General features: G+C 56.8%; 6 protein-coding genes across 6 annotated transcripts; 2 read left to right on the top strand and 4 right to left on the bottom strand.

The window, feature by feature from the left end:
• Nucleotides 1-145: 145 nt before the first annotated feature.
• C8Q71DRAFT_565733 (STE like transcription factor-domain-containing protein) lies at nt 146-4,000 on the bottom strand. The gene is made up of 4 exons (XM_047919394.1): nt 3,947-4,000; nt 3,129-3,899; nt 2,547-2,617; nt 146-2,492 (listed from the first exon to the last, which is right to left on the bottom strand). Exons 2-4 carry the CDS (start codon nt 3,834-3,836, stop codon nt 371-373), a joined length of 2,901 nt encoding a protein of 966 aa, XP_047779906.1. The 5' UTR covers nt 3,837-3,899; nt 3,947-4,000; the 3' UTR covers nt 146-370.
• Nucleotides 4,001-9,659: 5,659 nt separating this feature from the next.
• Nucleotides 9,660-15,836, bottom strand: C8Q71DRAFT_754908 (SNF2 family N-terminal domain-containing protein). The gene is made up of 20 exons (XM_047923519.1): nt 14,484-15,836; nt 13,879-14,429; nt 13,726-13,818; nt 13,559-13,666; nt 13,411-13,501; nt 13,139-13,357; nt 13,027-13,077; nt 12,474-12,960; nt 12,290-12,420; nt 11,686-12,238; nt 11,570-11,636; nt 11,274-11,522; nt 11,201-11,219; nt 10,797-11,145; nt 10,716-10,742; nt 10,571-10,667; nt 10,421-10,509; nt 10,325-10,369; nt 10,076-10,271; nt 9,660-10,021 (listed from the first exon to the last, which is right to left on the bottom strand). Exons 1-20 carry the CDS (start codon nt 15,828-15,830, stop codon nt 9,847-9,849), a joined length of 4,944 nt encoding a protein of 1,647 aa, XP_047779905.1. The 5' UTR covers nt 15,831-15,836; the 3' UTR covers nt 9,660-9,846.
• Nucleotides 15,837-16,325: 489 nt separating this feature from the next.
• C8Q71DRAFT_754905 (uncharacterized protein) lies at nt 16,326-18,263 on the top strand. The gene is made up of 7 exons (XM_047923518.1): nt 16,326-16,544; nt 16,596-16,759; nt 16,820-17,055; nt 17,158-17,316; nt 17,379-17,504; nt 17,568-17,740; nt 17,797-18,263. The coding sequence occupies exons 1-7, from the start codon at nt 16,408-16,410 to the stop codon at nt 17,975-17,977; spliced, it is 1,176 nt and encodes a 391-aa protein (XP_047779904.1). The 5' UTR covers nt 16,326-16,407; the 3' UTR covers nt 17,978-18,263.
• Nucleotides 18,264-18,315: 52 nt separating this feature from the next.
• C8Q71DRAFT_754902 (uncharacterized protein) lies at nt 18,316-22,108 on the top strand. Its single transcript, XM_047923517.1, has 3 exons — nt 18,316-19,078; nt 19,137-19,219; nt 19,692-22,108. The coding sequence occupies exons 1-3, from the start codon at nt 18,704-18,706 to the stop codon at nt 21,841-21,843; spliced, it is 2,610 nt and encodes an 869-aa protein (XP_047779903.1). The 5' UTR covers nt 18,316-18,703; the 3' UTR covers nt 21,844-22,108.
• Nucleotides 22,109-22,213: 105 nt separating this feature from the next.
• Nucleotides 22,214-23,780, bottom strand: C8Q71DRAFT_705943 (D-lactonohydrolase-like protein; the record flags this gene model as incomplete). Its single annotated transcript, XM_047920476.1, has 7 exons — nt 22,214-22,372; nt 22,427-22,565; nt 22,626-22,685; nt 22,738-22,890; nt 22,946-23,181; nt 23,234-23,614; nt 23,667-23,780. The coding sequence occupies 7 exons, from the start codon at nt 23,778-23,780 to the stop codon at nt 22,214-22,216; spliced, it is 1,242 nt and encodes a 413-aa protein (XP_047779902.1).
• A 554-nt stretch (nt 23,781-24,334) lies between these two features.
• Nucleotides 24,335-27,054, bottom strand: C8Q71DRAFT_754899 (MFS general substrate transporter). The gene is made up of 12 exons (XM_047923516.1): nt 26,521-27,054; nt 26,427-26,464; nt 26,348-26,363; nt 26,148-26,284; nt 25,947-26,095; nt 25,815-25,894; nt 25,283-25,761; nt 25,070-25,230; nt 24,938-25,010; nt 24,857-24,875; nt 24,692-24,799; nt 24,335-24,639 (listed from the first exon to the last, which is right to left on the bottom strand). Exons 1-12 carry the CDS (start codon nt 26,740-26,742, stop codon nt 24,508-24,510), a joined length of 1,614 nt encoding a protein of 537 aa, XP_047779901.1. The 5' UTR covers nt 26,743-27,054; the 3' UTR covers nt 24,335-24,507.
• Between the last annotated feature and the right edge of the window lie 342 nt (nt 27,055-27,396).

The following is a 27,396-nucleotide window of genomic DNA, read 5'->3' as shown; positions in this document are numbered from 1 at the left end:
GATTAGAAGCTGATCAATGCAATCGACGCAAAAGAGCAGTGCACATGCATTTCACTAGTAAACAAAGAGGGTCAGTTAGCGGATATACGGTACAACTCGGCGACCAATATACGACAGCTATATACAAGCAGCAGAAAAACAAAACGCGTCTGGCGCGTATAATTAGGCGAAGTAGTAAGTAGGTATTGCGTGCGGAGGTCGTACACGCGGAAACCATTTTGCAGGACAGGGCAGAGGAAATAACGACAGCGATTACTGTATAGATACAATCGAGGAGGTCCAGAACGTGGAAGATTTGCGATAGATGGGTGCATTAGTGGGTTGATGAATAGAATAAATTAAGCTTGTGCTGTAAATCCGATTCCATGGTTCACATGAGGACCTGCTGGGGGTCTCCATGTGTGAATGTTGAGTAGGATCCATCTGAGACCGTGACCTGGGTGGAGTAGTGATCGCCATGTTGTTCCGGGAGGCCGTACAGACCATACATCGGCACCTGCTGGCTGGCGTCCTGCGCGGGGAGCATATTCACGAGCTCGTACTCGTTGCCCGTCGTCGTGGCGTATTGCATGGGCGAGTCAGTCCGGAACGTCGGCGCGCTGTACGAGGTGAGCATCGGGTCGCGCATGAACGCCGCCTGCGAGTGGTCCGCATCCATCTCCGTCTGCTGGAGCGTCATCATCTGGCGCATCTGGTCCTGCAGCTCGTTACTCGAGCCCGAGCCGGCGCGCGAGTGGGCCCGGCTCAAAGCCGCCATCGGCGCTGCGCCACTGTAGCCTAGAGGAACCGTAGACGCCATCGGGCTGGACTCCGCGGAGTACGCATGTGCATACGGGTGGTAGGAGCGCCCCACAGGGACGCCGTGGTCGGAGGCAACGCTGTACGGGCGGCGAATATTCTCTCCATAGCGCGCCGGCGTCACGCTGCGATGGCGGCGGATGGGGCCGGGGCCGCCCACGTCGAGCTCCGGAGGGTAGAGAGTCCCGTGGTCGAACGTAGCCTTGTGCGAGGGCGCCGATATCGACAGCCCGTAGTCATTGCTGATCCCGAACGTCGGTGGTGACATGCGCATGGGCTGGCCAGCAGTGTAGGACATGCTTGAGTGTGGTCGGACAGTCGCCCACTGCGAACCCGGGGACCCCTCAGTTTGCATGTAGTTGCCTCCGTCGGGTGATGGGTTCATGGACTGCGTCTGGTAGAATCCGTCTTGGACTTCGTCGGAGGGTCCACCCACTGGCACTGCACCAGCAGCCATCACGAGGCCTTCCTCGTCGCCTTGGACCTCGTGGACGGGGCCCTGAAGCTCGACCTCGTACATCTGCGCGTCGCCGACGTTCACGTCCGGGTCGGCCTCTTCGAGCTCCTGGTCACCCTCGGGGCCGGGCTCGCCGCCGTCGTCGGTACGAAGGTGCGTCCGCACATGCTGCGCGAGGTTATCCGACCGCGAGAACCGCTTCTGGCAGCGCTCACACAGGTACGGCCGCTCGAGGGTGTGCGTCCTGAGGTGCCGCTTGAGGTGCTCCATCCGCTTGAACATGCGCCCGCACGAGAAGAGCGGACACACGAACGCCTTCGCGCGCGTGCTGCACTCGCCCAGCATATCCGGGGGCGCGCCGCCGCCCTGCCACGCGTCGACGTCGACGAAGGGCACGCCGCTCGTGCTCGGAAACGGCTGCGACAGCGAGCGCGCATGGTGCGGGAAGTCGGCGTTGGGGAAGGTATGCCTTGAATGCGGCGGGGGGCGCTGGGGCATGTGGCCGGGAAACGGGGCCAGCATCGCGGGCTGGACGCCCTCCATCATCATCGGGGCCTGCATGTCGTGCGCAAGCGTGGGCTGTGGCATGCCGCCCGCGCGGGCGGGGTCCACGAAGCGCTGCCGGTTTGCGAGGGCGAACTGCGCCTCCAGCGCACGCCGCTGCCGCTCCTTCTGGGATGCGATGAGGTCTGGGTTGCTCTGCCCATCGAAGTCGCCCCGCGCCTGCGCCATGAAGAGCTCGCCTGCGCTCATCCGGGTCGTGTCCCGCCCATATCGGTCGACGTGCGGCTCGCGCATCCGACCCATGTAGTTGTCCATGCTGTACGCATCCGGCGGCGTCCGCCGCGTGCGGTGCAGCTTCTTCCGCCGCTGCTTGTACGTCGGCGAGCCTTCGAAGAGGCTGAACATCGAGAAGAAGGGCGATGCGGGACCGAACTTCTTCTTGGGCTTCGCCGATGCCTCCGACTCGACGTCTGATGGCGCCGATGCACTCGTAGACTCTCCGTCAGACTCGCTTGTGCCTTGCTCGGCACGTAGTGCGCCGTCCGTCTCGCCTTCGTTGTCAGATCCACTCTGAGCCTTGCTAAACTGCTCGTACAGCGAGCGCTTCGAATCATACGTGAAGGAGAGGGCAGGCTCGCCAATGACCACCGTGGTCGGCTCCATGCCCATCTTCTCCCGTTTGAGGTCACGCTCGAGCGCGTCGAGGAAGAGACGGTCGTGAGGGACAGAGAACCTGTGTTGAGAGTAAGCAATGACGCGTCTGCAGTCGCGGTGATGCCAGACATACCAGTAGAAGACTTTCTGCTTCTTCTGCGTTCGGATGCATTGATACTTGAACAGCAGGTCGAGGAAGGGCGACTGGGGCGAACGAGGTCAGCTTTCCCTGTTCCGATCAACAGACAGATGCGCATATTGCGACGTTGGCTCAAATAGAAGAGATGCGCTGCTTCCATTCACCCAAAGCGTATCTGAGACACAGGAAGAACCTGTTCCTCATCTCAATCTCAGACCCGCGCATGACGTCCTGCTGACACGCAGGGCCAGAGAACATCTCTGAGACAGGCTCAACAGCTGATCTGCACGCACAGCTCATGCCCATCTGGATGGAAGCACAGGTGTTCAGGGCCCGAACCGGGCTTCTCTGTGTACGACCAGGGGCGGATGCATCGAAGCGATCGACGCTGCATCACGACGCCGACTCATATATGCGCGCATATACCGACCCGAAACAGCAAGCGATCACACCATCGTAATGTGTGCGCGCATCTATGCGCATATACCGATGAGAACAGGCAGCGATCGCATCATTTGTCCATGTATGCGCGCACATACGCGCATCTCCATGCAAGCAAGAACCAACTATGCTCACCTTGGGCTCCTCGAGACACGCGTCCATGCCTGGCTTGAGGTTCCGGAGGTCACTGAACACGCCCTCCTCGAACTTCTTCATATTCCGCACCGGCCTGCCAAACGCCTCGAACCGGAACACGAGCGCACGCACGATGTCGGTGCCCGTGATATGGTAGAGGCCGCCCCAGAGCACGCAACTCACGTACTCGGAGTTCGGCAGGAGGAAGCGGTTCAGCGCCGGGTGTGCGCTGCTTGGGTGGCCGACCGGGAGGCCCGCGGCGGCGGCCGCAGCGGACGACGGGTCGTCGCCAGACCAGCGCGAGGGCGCGGTGGCGAGGAAGAACTTGAGGCGGTCGAGGTGGTTGATGAGCTCGCGCTCCTTGTGTGTGAGCGACCGCGTGAGGCCGCCGTGGGGGCCGGGCCCGTGGGTCATCGCGTCGGCGATCGACTCGGACGGCGCAGCGGCGTCCGAGCCATGCTCGCTGTGCGAGGGGTCCTCCTCCGCGTCCGCAAGCAGCCCGTGCTGCCCGCGCGAGCGCAGGGGGTGGGCGGTCTGCTCCTCGGGGTCGGGTGCGTGTGCGCCTGCGGCGGCGGTGGCTATATGGAGGGCGCGCGGGTCGGGCTGCTGGGCTGCGAAGGCGGGCTGGAAGGAGGTGGAGGCGGCCGCGGTGTGCAGTGGTGATGGGGCGTGGAGTGCTGCGGTCTGATATGGTGCTGAAGGGCCCATTAGAACGAGTAGTATGCTTCGGACGGGGAAGTGAGCGTGGCCAGGACGTTCGTGATGCTATAACTGAGGCATGCGTCAGCGGGTGAGAGGATCGATGGGGGTGCGCGCACATTATGGGTCGTGCTGGCAACACGCGTGCATGCAGGAGCAGAGAGCGAGCGGGCGCGTCGTCAGAAAGCGTGCGTGCAGACGGGAGGGCGAGGCGTGCAGCTGGGCGTGCAGCGGGCGATTATCAGGCGTCGGTAGAGATATGGAGGTCCGGGCTCAGATGGATATGAAATATTAGCCTCTCGCGAGGTGGGACGAAGAAGAAGGAGAGGATGGCTGCTTTCTCCAAGTTATGCACGCCCAAAGGCGCTCCGGCGCGGACGCTGTCCGTCCGCGCGTCTCCCGCTCGCCAGCACGGTGGCCAGTCACGCCCCGCACCGCCTCTGTCTGCCCGTCATCCCACATCAGCCATCGTCTGCCCACGACGGCCTCCTCGACGCTCTCGCGGTGCCCAGCACAAGGCACAGGCCCAGCACGCCGGGCGCTCGCTGCCCGCCTCATCAAGACCCACACAGCCATACGCCGGGGCGTCTGTTGTCACAGCATTACCACCAGCCGTCGTCGTGATCATTCCTCGTCGGCTCGTCCGCCGCGAGCGGAACTCAGCCTGTCCGGCGCGTCGGACGCTCGCTGAGGCCGACCGCGCGTTGCAGCCCAGTGGCCTGGACGACGAGGCAGCAACGGACGGGCATGGGGCTTCGCGCACGGCGTCCGCAGACTTCCCGAATCAGTGATATTTCCGCCAGCCATCTCAGGTTCAACATCCCCTCGTGCGTCCGCTGCCGGAATGATCTGCATCTTCCCCTTCGATGCTTCTGCGCAGCCAGCCCATGGACGGGGAGGGCCTTCTCCAGCTGTCATTGCACGTCCGATAATTAACTGCTGTCCAACAGCTTCGTTGACAGCTGCTGCCAGCCAGGATGGCCCTACCACCACCCCGGCAGAGACCGCCCGCCACTGGCCCACTGGCCTCGTCCTGACCTGCTCCGGATCCCATCGCGGGTGCACTGCTGTGTTCCCCGCCCTGCCTCGGGCTGCTAAGGTAGATAGTTTTCGCGGCCCAACACACCGAGCGTGCCTCGCCCGCCAAATGCGCCGTGCCCACAGCTCCGGGTCGGGAGATCGTGTGCCGCCACCGCATCGCGCGCCCGAATCTCGCGCGTGGGGCTCGCGTGGTCGTCCCCACGCGCCCGCTCGGCTACGAGCCCATCGACGCCTCAACGCCGCCGCTGCTGATCACAATCGTACTCAACACCAGCCTCGCGCACCAGCCGGCCGCCCCTGCGGCCTAGCCTCCAAGCGTCGTCCGCCGCGCGTGCTAGAACCCGCCGACAGCCCCAGCTGATGGCCTGCAGGCGCACGCTAGAGCCCGCCGAGGCGCTAGGTCGCCATCCGATATCAGCTAGCCCACTCGCACCCTCCGCTGGCGCGTGCGTCCTGCCCGAACGGTCGAGGATCGGCGTGCTCCGCGGATAGCGGACGGGGGGATGCTGCCCTCCGCTTGCCTGGGCGGGCTTGTCCCGCGCTCGGCACCCCCGGCCCTCCCGCCGCCGACCCCGCTGGTGCGCTCCTCGTTTGCCCCCGCGGCTCGCGAGAGCTTAGAAGCCGCTTGAGTTGCCGGAGGATCCGGGATGCCCGGCCCCAGCAGTCTCATCGCGCTTTTTGTGTCTCTGGTCTTCCCCCGGTCTACCCTTCTCAGCCAGTCTGAGCCCTCCTCTCGCAGCCACAGGCGCCACAGCATCATCCAACAATCCAAGATAAGTACACCCCTATGATGCCATCGTGATCCTCCGGTCCCGGCCCCGCCATGTGCAATGTCGCCGGCGCTCAGCGTGGATTTGCTCGACCCAAGCTCGACCCACCATCACACAACAGCCGCGCTCCTAAGCACGCTCTCGTCATCGACGAAGATTGCGATCACAGAATCCCTCGGGCAACCAACGGATAGTGGCGCACGCCACCGCAGCGCGTGCCGAACTGCAAAAGCCCGTCCAGGAGAGGACCGTGACTGTGCAGGTCCACCACTGATACGCCCGATTTAGTGGTCCGAGTCTCGAACTACAAGCAAACACACGCATATATGCGCACCCCAGTACACAATTCGCTGTCTCTGACACAACCTTTCCGAGGAGGAACGGCGAGACCTCGGGCTGAGGCCACAATATTGTCAGCCCAGCGCGGTAGACCGACACTGCCACACTGGCACCCTCTGCCACCATCACGCCGAACTGAGCGTCAGGCCAGGCGCAGGAAGGCCACCCGCCAGGCTAGACCACCATCACCACGGCGGGAGGGACAATCATCGAAGGTACGCAGGACGGCCGCGTCCGTCATGCAGCCTCCCCGGAGACCGAGGACGGTGGTGCGGTAGAAGGCTTAGCGTACCGTTGGCGTACCGGGCGCTCAGGCCCCAGGTGGAAGGAGGCTCACTCGTCCCTGGGGCGCGTCAATCCAGGTTGCCAGCTCAACCTGGAGCGCGCTCCTGGCAGCGGGTCAGATCATCACGCCGTTCGTTGACCAATACGTCGCCCGGCCCGCGCGCAGCCCAGGAGCTGTGCGCCTTCCACAAAGGAGTGGTGCGCGCAGGGTACCGGTGCGCGTGATGAGTCGTCATGCGGGCGGCTGTGGGTGTGGAATTCTACAGTATAGTGGATGGATCATGGCGGACGGTGGAATGCAGCTTGGAGTTGACGTTGAGACCCAGCCCTCCAGACCGGTACTGGGGTACCTTTCCCCGCCATGGCGCGCCCGTAGTGCCGTGCGTGCGCCGGCGCCGGGGGATGGCCGCCCTCTTGGTTACTTCGCTGCGGTGTTCTCAAGTAACGGAGTCAGGTTTGCAATACATACACACCGCTGCGTGTCCGTGTCCGCGTCCGCGCAATCGGAAATCTGAATCTCGTCGAATGGGGACGCTGTTCGAGCGATGCCGTGAACGCTTGCTTACGCCGTATTCGCAGTGCCCGGACCCGGGGGCAACGTTACTGTAACCTTGCTGCAGGGCCCGCTCCGCGTCGTCGACCACTCAGCCCGAGCTCGCGCGCGCGTCCGGTGCAGTCGGAGGGCAAGGCGTTCGTTGCGCATTTTGGCAGTGACAGCTTGCTGGGAACTGGAAGGCGAAGCTGCGAAGTTGCGAAGACGGGCGGGGCCTGTGGCCTGGTCGGCAAGTCGGCATCGCGACATACCATACCGGGTGCGGGGCAGCTGGACCCTAGTTCAAGTTCCACTCAACGGTACCGGTGTCTCAGCCTGCGGAGAGTAGGTGAAGCTGGAGAGGCCGACGCTAGTCGGCGGGTCGGAGTCACGCTTACGAGCGTGTTCCCCCGCTGCCAGGACATCCTGGCTAGGGTCCCGACGGACCGTGTATGATCCGTTTCATACAAATGTTCCGCCCTCACATTAGCTCAGGCAGACGGTGCTTCTGTCAAAGGGTTCACCACCGAAGCGTCATTTGTCGCCGATGCATTCTTTAATTATACCGTGACGCGGCAGCGCAGCGGTGGCAATTCGTGAAGTCATTAATATTCAGCTCAGACCCGTCACCTGAAACACGCCAGGCCCTAGATACAGTGCAGTCACGTCCGACGCCGTTGAATGGTCTTTGGAGCTTCATGCAAGCAGACATATGAAGTTTGAATATTGCAAGTTCGTACGGCCAGGTTCCTCCTGACTACATACCGTAACCTATGAAGCTGAAGTCGGGGCGTTCCGTGCGGCCCGTTCATTGGCGTACGCCGCCGGACATGAACCAAGATTCCCGATCCACAGGACCCGACGAGCGGCGCGGATGCGCTGACCGCCACGACGGAATGACTGTCAGCTCAGTTGACGGCGGTCTATCGAATGGTCTTCGCGACGTGCACCGATCCTGACGCAGGGCCTGTTGATCCGTCTCAGCCTTCCCCGCCACTGTCACTGAGGTTTACTTGGAAGACCGTCAGGATTGTCGCGGTGGCAACTCTGGGGCGGGAACAGCAATGGATCCGAAGGAGGTGCGGCTTCGTTCATCCTGCTGTTACTTACCGCCTTCTCACCGCCCCTCACTCAGTCAAACTAGAGTGGAAGATTTTAACCGTCAGCGACCCTTGGCTGCCACGTCGCCGCTTGCTTTTCACCCTCGGTCCGCTGTTTTATTATACTTCGTCATTCGGCGATGGCCAGATCATCGAGTCTGGCCCGCACGACACCTTCGTGGCGTGACAGCTCGCAAATCCGCTAATGACCATGTCTACTCAATGAAGCGTGTCAGTAGAGATATACGATTCAACAGTTGCTCTAGACTTTTGACCAGTGACCGCCCTGACAATTGAACCTGACTTGGAAACTCATTGACCATCTCCATTGTGAAGCCCTAGCATCCTGTAGGAGCCTCAGGTACCTTGTTATTCTTAAAAAGGTTCACCGGTTGCCCACAACGGCATACAGGCGCGCTCCGCCCGATCAGTCGATCAGGCCTAAAAGCTTCAAGCTTCAAATTCAAGAACGGTACTTTCAAAGACACGGATGTCGATGTCAAATGTCTTTGCATAGCAATCACGAAAATGCTTGGCCCGACGGCGAGTACGTATGAGGAGACAGGACATACCCGAATGTGAGTCTAACACCAATCTGCGAACGACGAACAACGCGCATACGGACGGACTGATTTCTATTGTCTACAAGATGTCAAATACCGGCGAATAAATCGGTCAAACCGTCAGCCCGGTTGCGTCCCGGTGCGCGCTGCGTGTGATCCGACACGTCCGGACCAGAGCGTTGAACGGTGCGTCGAGCCTACCCTCTGAGCGACCGGGTACGTAGTCTGATGACAAGGGTATCCAGCTGGCAACTTCGCCAGTGCTATTTCATACCAGCAACCCGTCTTGCTGTCCGCAAGCTACCCGTCCAAATCGATCGTAACTCATCGGCGGTACTGGAGACGCTGCAGTATGGTAGGTGGCCGCCGTGAGCACGACGTGCACCTGCCGGACACCGGCACTCCTGGTACGGCGGACGGCGTGCGAGCCCACGAGTCAACAGGGTCGTGGTTACACACCCTCAAGATCAGGTTCGGCGTAACGGAGCATGCTCTGTGAGTGCAGGTCACCGTGACCGGCCGTACGGAGACTCCAAAAGAAATATTCACTAGTAGATCCCGACGCTAGGTGATGATGACCCTGCATCATGGTATGCTGCTGTAGACGTTCCGCTTCGCCTCATCCCTCGACCCGTAACCTCCGTACGGAGACCAGACAGACACACTTCGGAATTACGAAGACGACCGCATCATGGTTTAGTGGGCGATTGGACCATCTAAAGTGATGCTCTAGCCTGGTATCGCGACGCACGGAATGCAGAGATTTCGCACACAGACGTCTACGCTTTCGAAATTCTTGTTTAGATATGTCGTCTGCCGCGTCGTCCGGGAATGGACACCGTATTACCGCCGGTATGCTACGCGCCGGCGGTCGCACACAGAGGTCCTCCCTGCCACCGGCACAGCAGTATGAGTCTATCAGCAACAGCGATCCATCTTCTGACACCGGAAACTCCGTCAGGCTTGTTGACCATCAGGTGCTCAAGATCGCGGGCCTCAGAAACAAACTCCGGTCTTGTTTACAACGTCTCCAAAGCGAGCTGATCTTGAACCGACTCATCCGAGCCTGAGCTTGAGTCTTCTGATCGTCCCAAGATGATAAGTTGCATCTACGAGCACTATCAGACGTGTTTAGAGTCTGCAGTTCCGACCTTGTTGTGTACATGGTTACGATGTGGCTGCCGTAGACGTTGAGACGCCTACTCAGGGGTATCAGAATTCGAACATGCTTTGAGCGCTATCACCGCGAAAAATAACTGGATTATGTGCGTCCTTGGATAAGTTATGCTAGAGTCTAAAAGAACGAGAAATTGCTTCCGGAATGTCCTCCACCCGTTATCGATGTGAATGCTATGTGATCAAATCAAGACAACGAGGCCGGAGAGATGTCTATGAGGGTAACGTGGAAGGACCTGCTATAGTGTTGGAAGATGATGCCTGGGGTTGCTGCTGTGTCGCCGTGTCCGTTGAGGCAATAACACGCGCTGTCGTATCTGCAGGTTGGATCAGGTATTCAATGTCTTCGTACAGATGCGGGAAGAAGATGGCCAGCATATCGTCCGTCCTGCGTATTACCACGTTACCGATGCGCAGAACATCGATTGGATCAAGAACGTACTTGAATACAAAATCGCCCTTCTGGACGTTCTTCTTCCTCGTGGGCGAGTCGATCACGTTCTTCCCGCTCGCAAGCGTGAACGTTGACGTGTCCAGTGTACCCGCCGCGTTGTCTTTCGTATACAGCGATTGCCCCTGTCGTGCGGCCAAGTCTAGAATGTGCCTCTCTACCGTGTCTTCGGCGAAGTAGCAGAATACTGAGAAAGGAATAAGACACCATCCCTTATCAGCACGGGTCGAATGAACCTACCTTCCGTCGGCTTGGTCTGGCCCATGCGGTCAATCCGCGCAATGGCTATTATCGGTCTTAGACTAGCAATCCATGTGTAGAATCGCGCGCACTGACCTTGCAGTTCAAAGGCGTGATGAACAACACTCTCGACAAGGAACACGCGAGATGCACACGTCACGTTCAATCCCGCGTTTTCACGCTCCCTAGTAGATAGCGGATCGGTGAGCACAGACTGGCAACATTGGCAACGGATGTCGAACATACCCATGCAGGAGAAGGACAGCGATGTCCGGGTCAGTTCGGAACTTCTTCGCGGCGTGTTCCTTGCCCCTTTGTTGATCGATTCGCAGACAAGATATGCCTAGCTCGACTGTGAGCCTCGCGCGAGACACTCTTAGGTGACACTTACCATTGCGCTTCAAGGCGTGCTGGATGACTGTACATAGCAGAGTTAATAAGTTGCGATCAGCGAGAAATAAACGAAACGTACTGTGGAGTGAATCTGCCCACGCAGAGAACACGATGCTTTTCGACCCTGGGTCTGCAACCTTCAAATACAAGAGATGTCGCAGCAATGTATCGATCTTGCTGCCATAGCTACCAAGAGACTCCATAGTCTGTATATCCTCGAACAAGCCAGAGTCAATGTAGTTGTAATCAATTTGACGTCGCGATTTCGGGATCACTTCGTTAGCGCGGATGAGCTGCGGTGCATTTGGTGCTGTCTCCGTCTTAGGATCGCGTATCGTGAAACGCTGCAACTGGCCAGAATCAATGGGGACACGGCAGACCGGACACGCCTTTCCTTCTCTGCGCGAGATCCACTCTTTCAGACAAGTCTGGAGCATCGAGAAGAATGAGTATGCAGATAATCAGATAGTCGCATCTACGTACCTCACAGAAGACGTGTGCGCTATCGTGATCAGTCAGTACTTAAATGCTAAGGGCAGACTTCGGAAGAACACACCATTGCGTGATATATCCGCGGAGGAAATCACATCGGCATAGGACACAACAGCGCTCTTCTTCATCTACCACAGTCTCGGTATGGGACTGTGCTAAATGATCCAGGTATCGTTGACGAGCGCGCCCGGTGTCAATCTTCTTCTCTAGCTCGGCTTGCTCTCGAGCGACGTTGGCCATGGCAACATCTACGCTATCTTCCCATTCGGCCTCCGCTACTGTATCGGAGATTTCTTGCAACTGACGGAAATACCTGAGAGCTATGTTAGCCCAGGCTGTATATCGGCTGGCGGCACTTACGATATGCGCTCATTGAATGCACGTCGCAAACGTGCTAGATCAACCTGCAACTTATCCATCAACTTGTCTGTGCGACGGTCAGCAACACATAGCAAGAGTGCCAAGTAGTGACGCACTCTGGTCTGCAAGTAGTGCCCTGAGTTTTGTGGCAGCATCACGAGCCAGAATCTTCTCGGGGTCATTGTCCTTGGAAATACGAGCGACGACATTGTTGAGATCGACTAGAACTGATCTGACGGCCCTATCGCTATCGAAGTCTTCTAGTATGGCCTTGCGCTCCTCGCTCAACGTCTTCAGAAGAACCTCGTGTTCTGGCAATTGCTCCTGATCATCGAGTTGATCGAGTTCGACGATATCTTCGGGTTCTAAGGCGCGCTGGGCGGCTTTGGTATGCCTAACGTGGGTCTCTCGGACATCGTGGATCGCTAGTAAGGTGCGTTCCGCTGTCAAAGACTCGCGGCGATCTGCCAGAAGGGCGGCGTAAGCTTGCAGGTATGTCTCCGCCTCCCCTTGGGTCTCCAGGCTCCGAGCGTACTCTTGTCCATCTACGCTATCGTCCTGAGGAGTCAACGGCTGCGTGAGTAAGGCGACAAGCTTTGTCCTCCATTGCCACAACAGAGCAGATTGCCTGTTCAAAAGTTCATCGATGATCTCGTGCACCTCCTCAATCTGAGTGGTTTTGTCAACATGAATCTCATAAGGAACGACGTAGCCACCTACCAGGTCAGCCGACCTAATTCCGCCAGGCTCACAATAAGGGACTTCAATGTGCAGCTCCGACTCCTTGAGCGATTTGTTTGACGTGGCGTCCATCACATGCGTCATGGCTCTCGCCGCTGTGTCTCCGGTACCTAGAACCACGAGGTCAACGAAGGGACATAAGCTATCTGCCGTCCTCACGGACCTTTGAGTAACAATCGCCTCATCTCGTCCGCTTTGGCATAAGCCTCGTTCTCGGCACCGGCGTACGCTTCGCCCAAGACATGGTACACATCGCCCTTGAGAAAGTGCACTTTGTGCAGTGAGATGCGAGCTTCTCGTAGACGGAGCTGCAGTGCGCTGGTCTTCGAGGTGTGTTCTTCGCCCGCGCGATTGCGAGGCAGGCCTTGCTCATCGGCGTCCACATCGTCGTCCGACAACTCAGTGGAAGCACGCCCCTTCCCTTTCTCGCCTGAAGATGATGCCTGGCTAAGTTCCGCTCGCCGCTTCGCGGCCCCGGCTTTGAGAGCGACGCCCTTTTCCGCGTGATCGGCGAGCGCAGCACTGATATCGTCGATGAGCCGACACGCTTCCTTCTCAGCGGCAAGCAGGATCTCCAATGCGGATCGATAGCGGAACTTGTTGGCTTCTTGGTGTTGTCGTAGCTGAGCCGTCGTTAACATAAGTTGGATCTATGGGAAGAGTTGACAGTCAGCCGTGAATACATACTTGTATACAATTTGTGCACTTTTCCTTACCTTGTTGCGCCGGTCCTCCATAAGATTTCTCCAATTCTGCTCTTTCATTCCCTATATCAACAGGGCATGTTGTCATTACGTGGGTCTGTATTCAGAATATCAGCAGTCATACCTCAAGCACTTCTTCCATCGACTTTAGTACGCCCGGTTTGTGCAGTCTGTCTCCTGCGTTGAGCAACTGTCCCACTTGCGGATGTGTGCAGATCCCGCGCAGTTTCCTCAGCCACGTTCGTAGCACAGCGGTGTCAATCTCCCAATCAGCCTTCGCAGCAACGCCTCGGGCATCCAGACCCAATTCCAGGAGGGCGCGGTCGAATGTCTGGTCATATACCTGAGAATCGCGACCGTAAGTCCCAATTCGTGAAGATAGACCGTTATGCGTACATGGCGTTCGACGCGGCCCAGTTCAATGGGCACGAGGTAGCGAGTCTGCTTTGGGATGGTGAGCTCGTGTTTGACTGCAGCCTTTGTCGTCCTGCGCAACGAGAGGTGCGTCAACCGACCGTACTAATGACTCCAATTTCAAACCAACCTGATACTATACTTGCTGAACAGATCGGCAAAATCATTGGCATATGGCGCCTTGAGTAGCCGAGGCCAGATGCGAGGGTTCTCCGTCACAGGGCGTACACGCAGGAACCTGTGTATTGATCAGCATTCGTCCATTTGGATATAACTAGGCATTCTGAACGGACGTACCGCATAACATGGATCAGATCGGCTACCTGTGCTCTTGCGGGGGTTCCGGACACAGCAAACGAGGACAGTCGGGGAATCAGCGAGACCATCTCCCTATTTAGCACTGTGAGTATGACTTGACGCTAAACACGAGACATCTCAAGGTATACGTACTCAGCTTGTCCACCGCCTACCATCTGCACCTCGTCCATGATGACCCTGTACCACTCGCACATGATGAGCGGACTGCGTGCACGCTCATTCTCAGAGTAGTTGACATTCGCACGCCGCGGACGCGTCGGTGGCGCTCGTGCGACACACAAGTCGCGCTGCAGTACGGTGTATGTGGTAATGCAGACGTCGAACGTGTTGACATAGGAGCACCAGTCGAGTACGTCTTCACCTTGTCCGCCACCTTGACCGTCCTCTGTTGCGTCACGATCCACATCCATGTCCGTATCGACCGTCTGCGCGCGTTTACGCCTGCTTCCTCCGGAGCTAGACGCCTTCGAGCTAGCTCTGCTTTTGTCGCGCGCTACCGTCTTGCTTTTACTGCTGCTTCGAGAGGACTGCGATTGGCGTTGCTTTTCAGCTGCTGACTCAGTGATAGGAACAGGTATTTTCGACCACCCGTCATAGACTAAGACCTTCAGAGAAGGCGCATGCAACGCTAGTTCGTCTGCCCATTGTTGTGCTAGTGACGAAGGAGTCACGATCAACGTAGTCTGCGGACGCCTGATCAGGGTGAAACAAGAAGGCTGGCAGATATCATAGCTGACCTTGATCTCCCTGACGTCGACTTTCGCCACAGAATCCCACCTCTTGTTCGCAGGAGTCCTCCCAATGGAAGGGTTGAGCAACACGAGCGCAATGCACTCGAGCGTCTTGCCCAGACCTGGTTCTTCGGCAAGGATTCCTCCGAGGGAGTCTGCGTCGTTCTTCGGCTTCACTCGAGACAGAAGCCCGAGTACGCGGTTAATGTACAATGTTTCCTCACCAACGCGTATCTCATCCCAGAACAACGGAGAATCTTGCGAAAGAGGGATATCCTCCACATGACCGGGCGCACCGATCTGCTTGCCTTCGCGCGACAACAGCCAGGCCACACTACGGCACTGGAAGGGAAGGAGCGTAGGACGAAGTTCCTCCGGTTGCAGGTGCTCTTCTTGTTCTGAGGCTTTCAAGCGAGGCGCAGGTCCGAGAATGGTATACAGTAGTGGGATGTCGACTGTACCCTGGAACGATGCGGGCGAAGTGGTATACGGGAAGTACTGCATCAAGACGCGACGCTGTGCTTCCTCTACTTCAGTCGGACGGCCTTTGACAGGAGGCGGGAACGGCTCCAGCATCTTCGCATACACGACCGCGGCCTCGACGTCCAGTCGTAGCGTAAAGGGAAGCACATGCTCCTCGAGCTCGGGAACCGTAGCGTCATGAACGTCAACGTAGAGGTGCGCGGAGATCTCTGCCCGACCGTCCCTGCAAAGTGCCTCGAACGAAAATAGCAATTGAGATAGGTGGCCTGATCGCAGGTCGTAATCCGTGTTGTCCGAATCTTCGGCGGCGGGGGGCAAGTCTAGAACGTACAAGTATTCGGGGTGTACGCTGTGCACTTGCATGACTGGGACTGGGACAACGCCGCGAACTCGTTGAGACGGTTTGCGAACGTCTAGATGTACTTCTCCGAGGTCGAGAGTCGACGGGATGTCATCTCCACGGTGCTTCGCTAACCATGACTTGATGCGCCCTTCGACCTCGATCTGCTCTGCGCGATGGGCGTCTATTTCGTCTTCAGCATCCTGTTCACCGTCCTCGCCATCATTGTCGGGACGTGCAGCGGATGAAATCAAGTCAATATGAAAAGAGTGACGATACAAGCATGTCTTCACGGCGACAGGCGCCGCGTCGTCTCGCTCTGTTATAGCTGCGTTGTCTGCGTTGCCCGTGTCTACGCGCGCTCGTTTGCGAGAGCGTGGCTCCTCTGAGCCAGCCGTTCGTTTCTTGCCCTTGACATTGGCGGCATGCGCGTTCAGGAGGCGTTCAACGCTAGAGAGATTGACTAAATTTCCATGCGACAATGCATTGAGGGAGACGGTGTGAAGTGTGCGGTGGTTGGGGTGGGACATGGTGGCACGGGCGAAAGACGCGTCTCGCACGAAGATCGCCATCTCACGCGCGTGGTGTCACTGCGTCACAGAATTGTGTCACGCTTCCCTATGAGTAAGCATTGACAATGACAATCAAATTGTTGAGAACCTATTAGTATTGATAAACCGGCAAAGTGGTCTCCGGTGGTGTTGTCAATCCCCTGAGAACACAAGCATCTAGGTAAGAATAAGACGGCCAAGATGACTATAATGCTGTGCGATTCATGTCATCTCTAGTCGGAAGTCAAATACTGTTCGGTATATTGTTCTGTAGCACCTAAACCTTTGCCAGCTTGTGAATTTCAGTCATATCATGCCATGGTGTGGTTCAACACACAATTGACCAGAAATATGTGAGTCGTAAGTAGGTGAGAACAACGCGTAGTGGTCGTGTGGCTAGTGATGACGCACAGGAGCGGTTGTTTGTCACTGTTATATTCAGAGGCTCTTGGCATACACAGACAAACAACGCCTACGCGTCCCACATACGCGTCGGTGCACTAATTGCGTACTCTTGTCCCTTGCACTTGCCGCGCCTGTACACCTCCCCTCCAACATGTCTTCATCAATGGCTGTCGACAAGCCAAAAGCACCAAAGATTGATATTGACGAATACCTGACGCTTGCCATCTCGGGCACACCAGCAGACCTGCATCCGTTCTTCGAGTCGTTCCGGAATTTGTACAGTCGTAAGTGCGTAACCCACACCGAAATGCACGGACAGACAATTCATTTTGCGTAAAGGTTATGGCATCAGTTGACGCTGAAGCTGTTCGAATTCTTCGACGACCCGCTATCGAAGCCGTACCGAGTGGATGTATATGACAAGTTCGTGCGGGACTTCGACTCGCGGCTGAACCAGTTGCGGCTAGTAGAAATGGGGGTGAAGGTGTCGAAGGAGATTGACAGTGCGTGTTTCTCTACCGCCGGAATGACGTACCCATTGACAGACCAATCGCGTTGTACAGATCCTCAGAAACACCTCGAGTTCTTGACCGACCTGCTTACACGCGTGGATACGGGAAAGGCACCAGAAGCGCATGTGCTTCTGCTAGCGAGTATTGCGCATGCAAAGCTGCTGTATGGTGATTTGGAGGGGACGAAGACCGACATCGATGGCGCGTGGAAGATCTTGGACGAGCTAACGGGCGTGGATAACTCTGTGAACGCCGCCTACTATGGTGTTGCTGCAGACTACTACAAGGTACGTCTCAGTTCATGCGGGCACAGAATGATATGAGCTATTGCACAATGCCTCGCTCTTCGTGCCTCGACTGTGTTCCGTGCTGACGCCTGGTTGTTCCAGACAAAAGGAGGCTACGCCGCTTACTACCGCAACTCCCTGCTGTACCTGGCATGTATTGACCCCGCCAAGGATTTGACGCCTGAGGACCGCCTTGTGCGCGCGCACGACCTCGCCGTATCGGCATTCTTGGCGGAGACGATCTACAATTTTGGTGAACTCGTGCGTACCGCGGATCGCTTCGCTGGCAGCCTCTCTGGTGTGCTCATGGTGACCGATCGCAGCTGATGCATCCGATTCTGGACGCGTTGGACAACACGCCTGTGGAGTGGCTGAAGAAACTGCTCTTCACGTTCAACGAGGGAAACATCGGCAAGTTCGAGGGTCTCTCACCACTCTTTCCGCAGGAGGTGCGTGATCAGTGGACAAATAGATGCAACCGGTCATGGTACTTATGCGCTCATCTGTACCAGCCGATCTTGCAGGAAAACTATTCCTTCCTCCGGCAGAAGATCTGCCTCATGGCGCTGATCGAATCGGTGTTCAAACGCGGCGCAAATGACCGGACGATGTCGTTCCAGACCATTGCGGAGGAGACACGGCTGCCCCTCAACGAGGTCGAGCACTTGCTCATGAAGGCGCTGAGGTAGGCTGCGTGCCTGTTCGACCCTGATGACGATGCTGACATGATCTGCATGACAGCCTGAAGCTGATCAAGGGCTCGCTCGACCAGGTTGACCAGAAGGCGTACATTACATGGGTGCAGCCGCGAGTGCTCTCGGTCGAGCAGATTGGACAGTTGGCACAGCGGCTGGCTGCGTGGGGCGACAAGCTGCACAAGGTGGAGGACCGGATTGCCCCCGAGGTGCTTGTCAGCGGCTGATCTTCATACACGCGCAAATGTTGTATTGTACTCGCGTCATGGACCTATTTCTCGCTGCCATAGCCTTTTGACAACCTGGTACGGATTCGATGAGCACATCGGTCAGTTGTCGGTCAGCAATACAAATACAGATCGGCGCGACGACCCGATACCCACCTGCTACAGAACGAGACCAGACACGCAGATAGCGAAGCCGACGAGCCCTCCCACGGCTGCATAACGCTGCGTGCCCATAGATGCTGAGGCCGTGATACATTCAGTACTTATCCCCACTGGCCCGGGCAAGATAGAGATTAGACTATTGCATTTGAGTGCTTCTCCTTTCCCTCACGCAAGAGGTCTACATGGCCGACTATTGAGTCGATTCCCAACGTCACATCCCATCCCTGGTCTACCCATATCTGGATGACGACCGTGACGGCGGCTGCCGCCTAAACCTGGGGCAGGCGTAGTAGCCAGAAAAGGCAATGGCCGCCATGCATCAAGGATCAAGCCAGTGCAGCCACCACAACTCGTGCATGTCCTCGAGGACAACGCATGCTCGCCTCCCCTGCCTCGCCTCCACGTTCGAGCGCCGTGTCCAGTGGTTGCGTTGCACAACGGTCTAGAGGGTTTCAACGTGTCTGCAATCTGCGCCTCCTGCACTTCATATCCGACTCGCAGCATCGCCAGATCGTCTGGTGACGACAGTCTGGGGAAGAGACGACACCTATAGCTACCACAGTCATGGCGGCTTCAGCTGAGCACGCCGCCCAGCTTCCCTCAACCTCCACCTTCTCTTTCAGCGCACCGTTCCCGCTACCACCGGCCACCACTGCGTCCTCCGTATCGTCCGCGCTCAAACAACGACGGGTTTCGCTTGCTTTGCCATCCTCGCCACGCCTGTTCCCTGCTTTCAACTTCCGTGACGACACGGGTGTCGGAGTACACTCAGGAGAGCCATCATCAGGTCTTGGTCCCGAGAAGAAGGGCAAGATGCGGAGAATCGAGAGCGACCACCCGGAGGAGGATATGGTCCAGATGACTGGGCCGTCCGAGAAGAAGATCAGGAAGAAATGGACAACGGAAGAGACTCAGATGCTTGTTGACGGTTGCAACAAGGTGCGTAGGGAGTACTTTCGTTTCAGGACTCTGGACTCATGAACATTGTCGGGGGCAGTGGGGTGTCGGTAACTGGAAGTCGATTCTCAATGACCCTCTGTTCAAGTTCGACGGACGCTCGCCTGTGGACCTAAAAGACAGGTATGTGTGCACCATTCAGTATGGAGGAGTCGATGCGTGGAACATTTGGCGTTGTGTCAGTCGTGCGCGGTCATGCACGGCACTTCACTGCAGACATCATGGAACTTCGAGTTGACCTCGAAAAGCTGGCGACAGCGCAAAGACAACGTGTTGTTGTGCAGCTCGGACGCTGTTCCATGATGCACACGACGCTAGCTTCATAGATGAGATCGGTGGGCTGCCGCTGGAGGAGCATGCACGCGTAGGCATCCATCGTGTATGTGGTTTCCACACTCTCGGTTCCCTGCAGCCCATGACTTTCATGCTATATGCGCCGGAGAACACTCGCATTGAGTGAGGCAGTCATGTCAAGCGGTCAGCTGGGCTCGCTCATGAGGTCAGAGAGCCTGTTCGCATCTTGAGCGTGATACATGATGTGCATTCGTGGCGTAGTCCACTGAGCGTCACCAGAGACTCATCCACTTCACATCAGGTTCCGCACATACTTCCCCGATGCGTACAAACAACACTATCCGAATGCGAAGACGCACCTATCCTCCAAGGTCCGTGCCGCTCTGCCTGACGGTGGCTCTATCTTCGAGAAGACACGCAGCAAGAAGCGGAGGCCCTTTACGGAAGAGGAGGATCGCGCTCTCAAAGCTGGCTATGACAAGCATGGCACTATATGGGCCACCATTGTGAAGGACCCTATTTTCCAGGAGCAGAACCGGCGGTCGACCGACCTTCGGGACCGCTTCCGGAACGCGTTTCCGGACCTATATGAGGCAGCGGGCTACAAGCCTCGTGCCTCGGCGAAGAAGAAGAGAGGGGACATGCTCCAGCCCGTGCGGGCAGCGACTGATGACCAGCTTTCGTCAGCTAGTTCGACCGGTCCCATCAGGAAGAGGCGACATACGACTCAGGGCTTGTTCCGCGGGGGAACGAAGAGTGTACCGGAGAGCACGACTTGTTCGGAGGATGAGGACAGCTCGGACGGAGAGGACGAGATGCCGAACACAGCCACGCAGGAAGGTCTTCGCACGTCGCCGCCGGAGGAAGTAGCCTCGGTCTCTGCGACCGAGGGTTATCCAGGCGAAGTCGATATGCAAGCTGATACTTTGGCGGATTCGTCGTCCATCCAAGACTACCTTCCGGGCTCCTCGCTATCGGAAATCACAGACTCTTCGCAGTCGCAGGCGTGGGCGTCTGGGCTCGACACACCTCTGCATTCAGGCCCGTGGTCCTCCGCGACCAATGCGGCATCACCGACATCCTCCCATCTCTCATCCGACTATTTCGTCACCCAATCTCCTTTCCAACGGAGGCCAGATGGTGCGCATATCATGATCGGCAAGTCTGCATGGGGCCCGCAAGACTGGCTCTCAGCCAACCCACGTCTCGACCCGAGCAGCGACTCGTCCTTCCTCGGCGGGGTTTCTCCTACTCCTTCGTCTCCCTTCTCCTTCGCGCATCTCAATCACGGCGTGCTCGACCGCTATGATCTATTCCCGCCGTCAGTCGCCCACGACTTCGCGTCCGAAGCTGGCATAGGCGATACACACTCGACCTTCTCAGACCCAGATATGTTCCCCACCAATAATTTCCGCGGCTTCACGCATCACTCGAATTACGCCGGTGATCTGATTTTTGGTGCGCGCTCACACCAGCCACAGCAACCGTTCGACTACGGCCTCGGCTTCGGCTTCGGTGGCGCTGGCCTGGGGCTTTCGGGCATGCAGCAACCGCACGGGATTCCTATGCATGCGCATACCCCTGCGCTTCCGGGCATCGATGAGATTGAGCTGACGTCGATCACTCTGAACGACCAGAGTGACATCTCGGCGCCGATGGACACCGCTGAGATGGCCATCCCGAAGGACTCTTCGTCGGCCATGGACCTCGGCGCGTTTGGTCTGCCCTCACAAACACTCGACGAGATTGTGGGCCTATCGCTTCCGCAGGAGTTCAACGTGACGCCACCGGGCACGCCGCAGACGACGTCGCGGTCCATCCGCTCGCACGCCAATGCGCACTATAGCGCGTCTCACAACCGCTCTGTGTCTGTGCCTCCGACCGAGCATCGCGCGGTGATGCCTCGAGCGCCACAGACCCAGCTGCTGAAGTCCAGGCCTCTGCAGCCGCCTCCACGGTCGACTTCGTTCATGGATGTGTTGTCCGTCCAGGGACCTGAGGTTGATGACATGACTCTCCAGCAGGCACAAGCCTACCAGCCAGGGGCGCCCTATCAGCCTGATGGGTGGCGGCCTCAAGGGGACATGTACGACCTGCCCTTCCTGGACCTACACTACTACACGTCATCTAACCACAACCCTGCCATCGCTGGACTGGAGGGCGGCGGTCCTACGCCAGGTGGTTCGAAGCCCGACGTGGACATTGCCCGTCAAGGCCAGGCGCTGGATCTGGCGGAGACGTATGCGTCCACGAGAGCATTGGGCATGATGCCCTCGCTCACCCAGCAGATGTCGCTGATGTCTCATGGCGTGGCGAGCACACCTCCCGTGGCCGGCCGGATGATCCCTATGCACCACCGCGGCCAGAGTGCGGTCTCCCCGCAGGACCTTCTGCTCCGGAAGAGCAACGATAATAAGCGGAAGCGGTCCAGCTGGGATGGCGGCGTCCACTGATGATATCTGACATGCCTGGTGATCTGTCGTGGCTCGTCTCTGGTTCTGGGGCCGACATGGCGTGTGCCGTAGCTATTGATAGGGACTTCGCATGTACTCACGCGTCTGTTCGTTACTTCGCTGACTTTGACCGACTCGGTATCACTTTGGATTATCTGTTTCCTGTTGTCATCGCAGTTCCGAGCCATTATCATACTACCCTTCGTACTGTACTTGGGCGCTGCTCGTATAGTCACCGTTCAATGATCCCTGGATGCTCATTCATATGTGCGAGTGGTATAGCGCTCCCCGCTGTTTGAAGAAGAGGCTCTGCATGAGTTGCCAGGATCGGGAACTAGCTATGGTACAAAAGACAGTCGATCTGAGAGTATCACGGATAGGCGAGCTTTATGCCGCCTGCTGCGACTTCTGCAAGGAAGACCTGATCGCCCGACAGGATGATCAGGTTTCCATCCCCAGCAAAGACGATATTGCATGAGACTTGTCCGACGAAGAACTTCCCAATGAGAACGCCGTCATGGTTCCATACCTAATTCATGTGGTGAGTGCCGCGACATTCTGTGATATCTGCCAGAGGACTTACATGAACGCCATCTCCACAAGATGAATACACATTCCCGAACTTGTCGAGCTGTATACCATCCGGTACACCGGCGTCGATGTAGGCGAAGACGCGCTTGTTCTCGAAGACCTGAGTCTTAGGATTGACATCGAACTCGTAGCTGTAACGATACATATATTGTCAGCATAGCCGCTGGGCGGTGAGGATACCTTCGACATACATCGTTGCGGGTAGAGTCTGGTTCCGTCCGTGGAATCCAATAGCAGCACCAGTATCCGCCCTGTTGCACTGTTTCAGCAGTCTTGGGACAGTCGTTGATGCGCAAGACTCACACGTATGCAGTGTTACCGTCTGCAGAGAATGCCAGGCCATTGGGCCGTATCAGCTCGTCTGAAACAACCCTCACATGGCCAGTGTCCGGGTCGAAGCGGTAGACCTGGTTGTGCAACGTGGGAGGTTCACGAAAATGCTGGAGGAATCCGTATCTACATGGGAACGTGACTGAGTCAATCGTTGGCTCGCAGACTTCCGACGACATACGTGGGGTCTGTCACGAAGATCTTGTGGCTCTTGGGATGAATTTTCCCGTCATTGAGTGAGTTGAATTGCCTCCCGTAATAGTTGTCGAACAGCACCGTGACATTGTACGGTGGTGCAGGGTTCATGAGCGCGAGTGACGACGGGTGGTCAACATTGCCTGAGTTAATCAGAATGAGCGATGACCTGTAAGGACCCGTTGCACCCCATGTCTTCTGCCGGACCTCGGGGGTCTCGAGCTGACAAAATGCAGTTTCGAATGGTGTAGCATCACTAGTGCGACGTTCTCACCTGAGTGACAGTAATGTTCAACGGCGCTCCATACTTAGTACCGGCAGCGCGAACGGCGTCCTTCACTTCTCGCATGCTGATCTTCGACATGAAGTTATTACCACGACAGTCACGCCAACCTTCCGGCCCTTGGCAATGGCTGCCGAAGAACACTTCATCGCTTTCCGGGAACCATACGGGTGCTTCATGAGCGAAGATGGTCCCAGGGCGAGAAGCGATGGTCCGAATCGTTGGCCGGTCACCCAATACTCGCAAGAACTCTGGATGGAAAATCTGAAAGAACGGAGGACTTGTATTTGTCGGGTTGAAGAACTCAGTAAACGAGTTTTGGCGGAAGCTGCCATGTTCGCCCAGAACATTGTACGCTCGTGGATCGATAACCTGCCCCAGCGTAAGTAGAGGAGTGCGGTACATATCACTCGGAATGACATACCACAGCCTGAGGAGGAATGGCGATGCCGGCATAGGAGATAGTCTGTTCCTGCGAAGAGCTCCATTTCCAAGCGCCAAACGCAGCCAAGGTGGTCAAGCCCAATTGCCACAGCATCTCGTACACAACGACTGCAGTTTGTGTGGACGTGCGAGTTCCTATAGACTACGACGTCAACTGTAAGCAGCCAATCCAAGTACAGACCGTCCGCCACATACCTCTGTAGGCTTGAACTATGCGCAAAGGTGTGCCTTTCGCAACCTGCTGGACGAGGGGAGCGTACAGGTAAGGGACCCAGCGACAGCTCATAATATTGGCCCGTGCGCAAAGTACTACCGAAGTAAACCTTACAGCAATGACCAAAGCGGGCCCTCAGGCTGCATGCCTCGCCTCAGCTGACTGCATGATACCGGAGACGACATTCCTTCGGACATCCGTGAGATGCGAAGTCAATATCGAACTCCGACACTGGTTGTCATCTATTGATTATCAGGGATTCTGCAGTGGACGCTCAATCTATCTTTGGCAGGCGAGCCGCAGGAAACTGCGTTCTGGGCGTATCATATTCCCTGATAAAATGGTCAGCAGAACTCTCTCGTGGCTCAAGTACTAGAGACTCACCGTTATTACTGCGTCGACGGAAAATTCAGCCAGATGTTGACATATCCGGCATATGGTGGAGAAGAGAAGGGGGATCATTACGGTCATAACATTGAGTCTAGAGCGATTCTACAACAAGAGAGCACGGCTACAACACCAAGAAGAGAAACCATTACAACCTTACATGAAACTATTCGAGTACACATAAGCCTTCAATTTACCTACCTTTCCCCGTATTGGCGTCTCAGCTAGACGTCCGCCCCCTCGGCTCATAAGGCAGAAGGAGGGCCAGAGCCCCGCTGCCTATGATCAGTGCGCCCGAGACGTACACAGGCGCTGCCGTCTCGAGGTTGGCGTACATCGCAATAACCGGGGCCTGTGACTGTTATGAGCGATACGAAGACAATACGAAGACGAAAGGTACTAACTATGATTCCAAACACGCGAGTTGCAGTGGCCGTCAGCCCGTTACCCGTACCCCGATCTTTGGCGGGAAAGACCTCGGGCGAGATAGCATACAAGACACCATACATGATCTACGGAACGCAACGCTCAGTTACTCGCGTGTTGTTCGATAACGCTGGTATACTTACGTTACTTGCAAATGCGTACCTACACATATGTCCGGGTCTCATCAGCATTGGGACGTCGCACAAAAAGCATCCATCACTCACCCACAGTTCCACCCCAGCAGCGCATTTGAGGTGTGGGAGGTGGTACTCGCGAAGAGAAAGACACCAGTGAGCCCTGTCTTTCGCGAGGGGTCGTTGAATAAGGTCACTCAGTGTCAGAGAGGAAGTACTCGCCCGCCGAGATTGCCAAAGTGCCTTTCCGACCGATCCGCGGAAGCTCGACCGCCCATCCTGCAACCAGCGCGCTCGGCACGCCGATCGCGCCGAGGATAACCTCTTGACGATACGTCGTGTAGTAAGAGCTGTCTCCATAGCCGGCGTCGCGGTGCGCAAGACTGGTAGCCGGTCCTGTCAGTGGTGGATCCGTGAAGACGGCGAGCAACGCACATGTATGGCAGGAAGCTGTTGTATAAGGTGGATGCAAGTCCGATTATTCCCCAGATGACGATGAGTAAACTAGTCGACCAAGCAAGTTTTGCCGTCCTGAACAAACTCCTGATGTGGTACGTTGTCCATACAGACGTCCCGCTCAAGAGTGTGCGCTCGTTGCCTGCGCCTGCAGCAGCTTTGTTCGCCTCTGCGGCGCGTTCACCTGCCGCGGCAAGCTGCTCAACGGTTAGGCTGGAAGTGCGGCCGTTGAACGCAGCTATCCTGTGAATGACGGCCACAGCATCGGCATCGCGGCCACGCCCAACTAGGTACCGCGGGCTCTCCTCGAGGTTGAACGCGAAGAAGCGGATGGCCCAGAGGACAAGCGTCATGCCTCCAAGGGTGAACAGAAGGTACCGCCAGCCCATGTTCTCGGATTTGGTGCAGACCGTCGCAGTCTCAGGACAAGAGAGATTGGAGATAAGTGGCCAGGCGATCTATAACATGGGCATTCATAGTCGAAAGCGACGATATGAACATGATTACTTACCAGACTCGCGACTAATTGACCAATAGCCCACCATATGGACAGAATAGTGAGTAGGAATTGATGGCTTCCCGGGACAAAGTCTATAGCCACTTTTCGTCAACCACAAGAAAAGCAAAATGACGTTCTACGTACCCAGGAACACGGCAGAGTCGACAGGCATGTTACCTCCGACGCCAAAACCCACGACAGCAAACAAGGACGCCAACGTAACGAAGTTGGGCGAACCCCCGGCTGCAAGCCCGAACACTCCAGCAATGAATAGAGTGAAGTTGAAGGGCCACCTGTGGTGAACAGTCAACGATACATAGTGGTGCATCGCGATTGCTAACGCACCTGCGCCCCCAAATATCACATCCCAATGCCCAGAAGACCGCACCAGCGAACAGGCCGATGTTCAACGCCAAGGACAGCCATTGACTGTCTACTTGAAATTCAGCTACAACGGGATTGAGAATCAAGCCTGCCACCAGCTAGAAGTACATCATGTCAATGTCATGCGCGAGTCATCTTCGCAAGCACACCAAACAACTTACTGGCCACACGCTGTCGCTGAATTCGGCGAATGCAGATCAGCATGTAGACGCCTAGAGAGCAGAGAAGGTGATGACATACGAAAACCATCCGAACCCAGCTACAACGAAGAGGTACCACTAGGTCAAACAAGTCAACACCAGGTCCTTCCTCAACACAATCTCGCTTCGCGCACCTGATATCTACCCATCCCGATTTCCCGAACCGCGGCGTTCAATACGCGAGCCTTGGCTTGGTAGACAGCATCGACCGCGCCCTCTTCAAATAGGTCCTCTTCTGCATACGCATGCGGATACGGGTCCTGCAAGGGAGACTCCGCCAACGCGGTGGCATCCTTCTTCTCCAGCTCCGTCGAAGATCGCGTAGGTTCGTTCGCGGAAAGAGTACGAGTCGACATGGTGGTGGTACGACGAAGAGCCTGCTAGAGACGGCAGCGAGCTTTATGTCCAGCCGTCGACGACGTGCTGCTCGCACTGAGCGGTATTTGGAAGGTGGAGGAAGCGACTGACTCGGAAGCGTAACTCGCGTCCGTGGGCCCGTGCGCTCCCACTCTAACACCACTGCGAACCGATAAATAGAAACGGCGAGAGGGAACAGGAAGCTGACGAGCTCAGATGATTCAGCGTACAGGTGATTTGTGACCGCTGACAAGGACAGGCGGTCGCCCGACCATGCGGGCGCGCAAAGAGCATGAGAAATCCAACGCTTTTCTGTATCTCATCGATGGCCAATATCAGGCACTCGGACTCCGGAGGAGCAAGGCGAACGCTGTCAAAACGCTGTAACCGCGCACACTTCGCATACTAAGGTTAACCATATATCTATTGAGTGTCATGAGCAAAGGTGCAGGTAATACACTGGTGGCAGGCGCGCCGACGAAGTCGACGAGGGCCACAGACCTAAAAGTAATCGTACATACGAATATCATTAGTAGCCGCAAAGGGGTATGGGAACCAGCGGCGTCGTGTGGGATGAGGTACAAAGAGCTAACAATACAGTGTGAAGCAAGGGACCAACCCTGGTGTGATAACGGAGACAGTAGGTGATGTCA

The sequence above is a fragment of the Rhodofomes roseus genome, assembly GCF_022264815.1.
Source record: "Rhodofomes roseus strain CIRM-BRFM 1785 chromosome Unknown C8Q71scaffold_8, whole genome shotgun sequence".
In the NCBI taxonomy this organism is placed as follows: domain Eukaryota; kingdom Fungi; phylum Basidiomycota; class Agaricomycetes; order Polyporales; family Fomitopsidaceae; genus Rhodofomes; species Rhodofomes roseus.
This window is presented reverse-complemented; position numbering and strand designations above follow the sequence as displayed.

Bases quoted from the DNA above. Each gene is read 5' to 3' on its own strand.
- C8Q71DRAFT_754899 (XM_047923516.1), bottom strand. From the start codon at position 26,742: ATGTCGACTCGTACTCTTTCCGCGAACGAACCTACGCGATCTTCGACG. The intron at 25,231-25,282 runs GTGCGTTGCTCG...ACCGGCTACCAG, and splicing joins AACAGCTTCCTGCCATACAT to TCTTGCGCACCGCGACGCCG. The intron at 24,640-24,691 runs GTTAGTACCTTT...TAACAGTCACAG, and splicing joins CTCGCGTGTTTGGAATCATA to GCCCCGGTTATTGCGATGTA.
- C8Q71DRAFT_565733 (XM_047919394.1), bottom strand. From the start codon at position 3,836: ATGGGCCCTTCAGCACCATATCAGACCGCAGCACTCCACGCCCCATCA. The intron at 2,618-3,128 runs GTGAGCATAGTT...CGTTCGCCCCAG, and splicing joins CGTGTCTCGAGGAGCCCAAG to TCGCCCTTCCTCGACCTGCT. The intron at 2,493-2,546 runs GTATGTCTGGCA...CTCTCAACACAG, and splicing joins AAGCAGAAAGTCTTCTACTG to GTTCTCTGTCCCTCACGACC.
- C8Q71DRAFT_754905 (XM_047923518.1), top strand. From the start codon at position 16,408: ATGTCTTCATCAATGGCTGTCGACAAGCCAAAAGCACCAAAGATTGAT. The intron at 16,545-16,595 runs GTGCGTAACCCA...TTTTGCGTAAAG, and splicing joins CGGAATTTGTACAGTCGTAA to GTTATGGCATCAGTTGACGC. The intron at 16,760-16,819 runs GTGCGTGTTTCT...CGCGTTGTACAG, and splicing joins GGTGTCGAAGGAGATTGACA to ATCCTCAGAAACACCTCGAG.
- C8Q71DRAFT_754902 (XM_047923517.1), top strand. From the start codon at position 18,704: ATGGCGGCTTCAGCTGAGCACGCCGCCCAGCTTCCCTCAACCTCCACC. The intron at 19,079-19,136 runs GTGCGTAGGGAG...TGTCGGGGGCAG, and splicing joins TTGTTGACGGTTGCAACAAG to TGGGGTGTCGGTAACTGGAA. The intron at 19,220-19,691 runs GTATGTGTGCAC...ACTTCACATCAG, and splicing joins CCTGTGGACCTAAAAGACAG to GTTCCGCACATACTTCCCCG.
- C8Q71DRAFT_754908 (XM_047923519.1), bottom strand. From the start codon at position 15,830: ATGTCCCACCCCAACCACCGCACACTTCACACCGTCTCCCTCAATGCA. The intron at 13,502-13,558 runs GTTGGTTTGAAA...CTCGTTGCGCAG, and splicing joins TTCAGCAAGTATAGTATCAG to GACGACAAAGGCTGCAGTCA. The intron at 13,078-13,138 runs GTATGACTGCTG...CTGTTGATATAG, and splicing joins CGATGGAAGAAGTGCTTGAG to GGAATGAAAGAGCAGAATTG.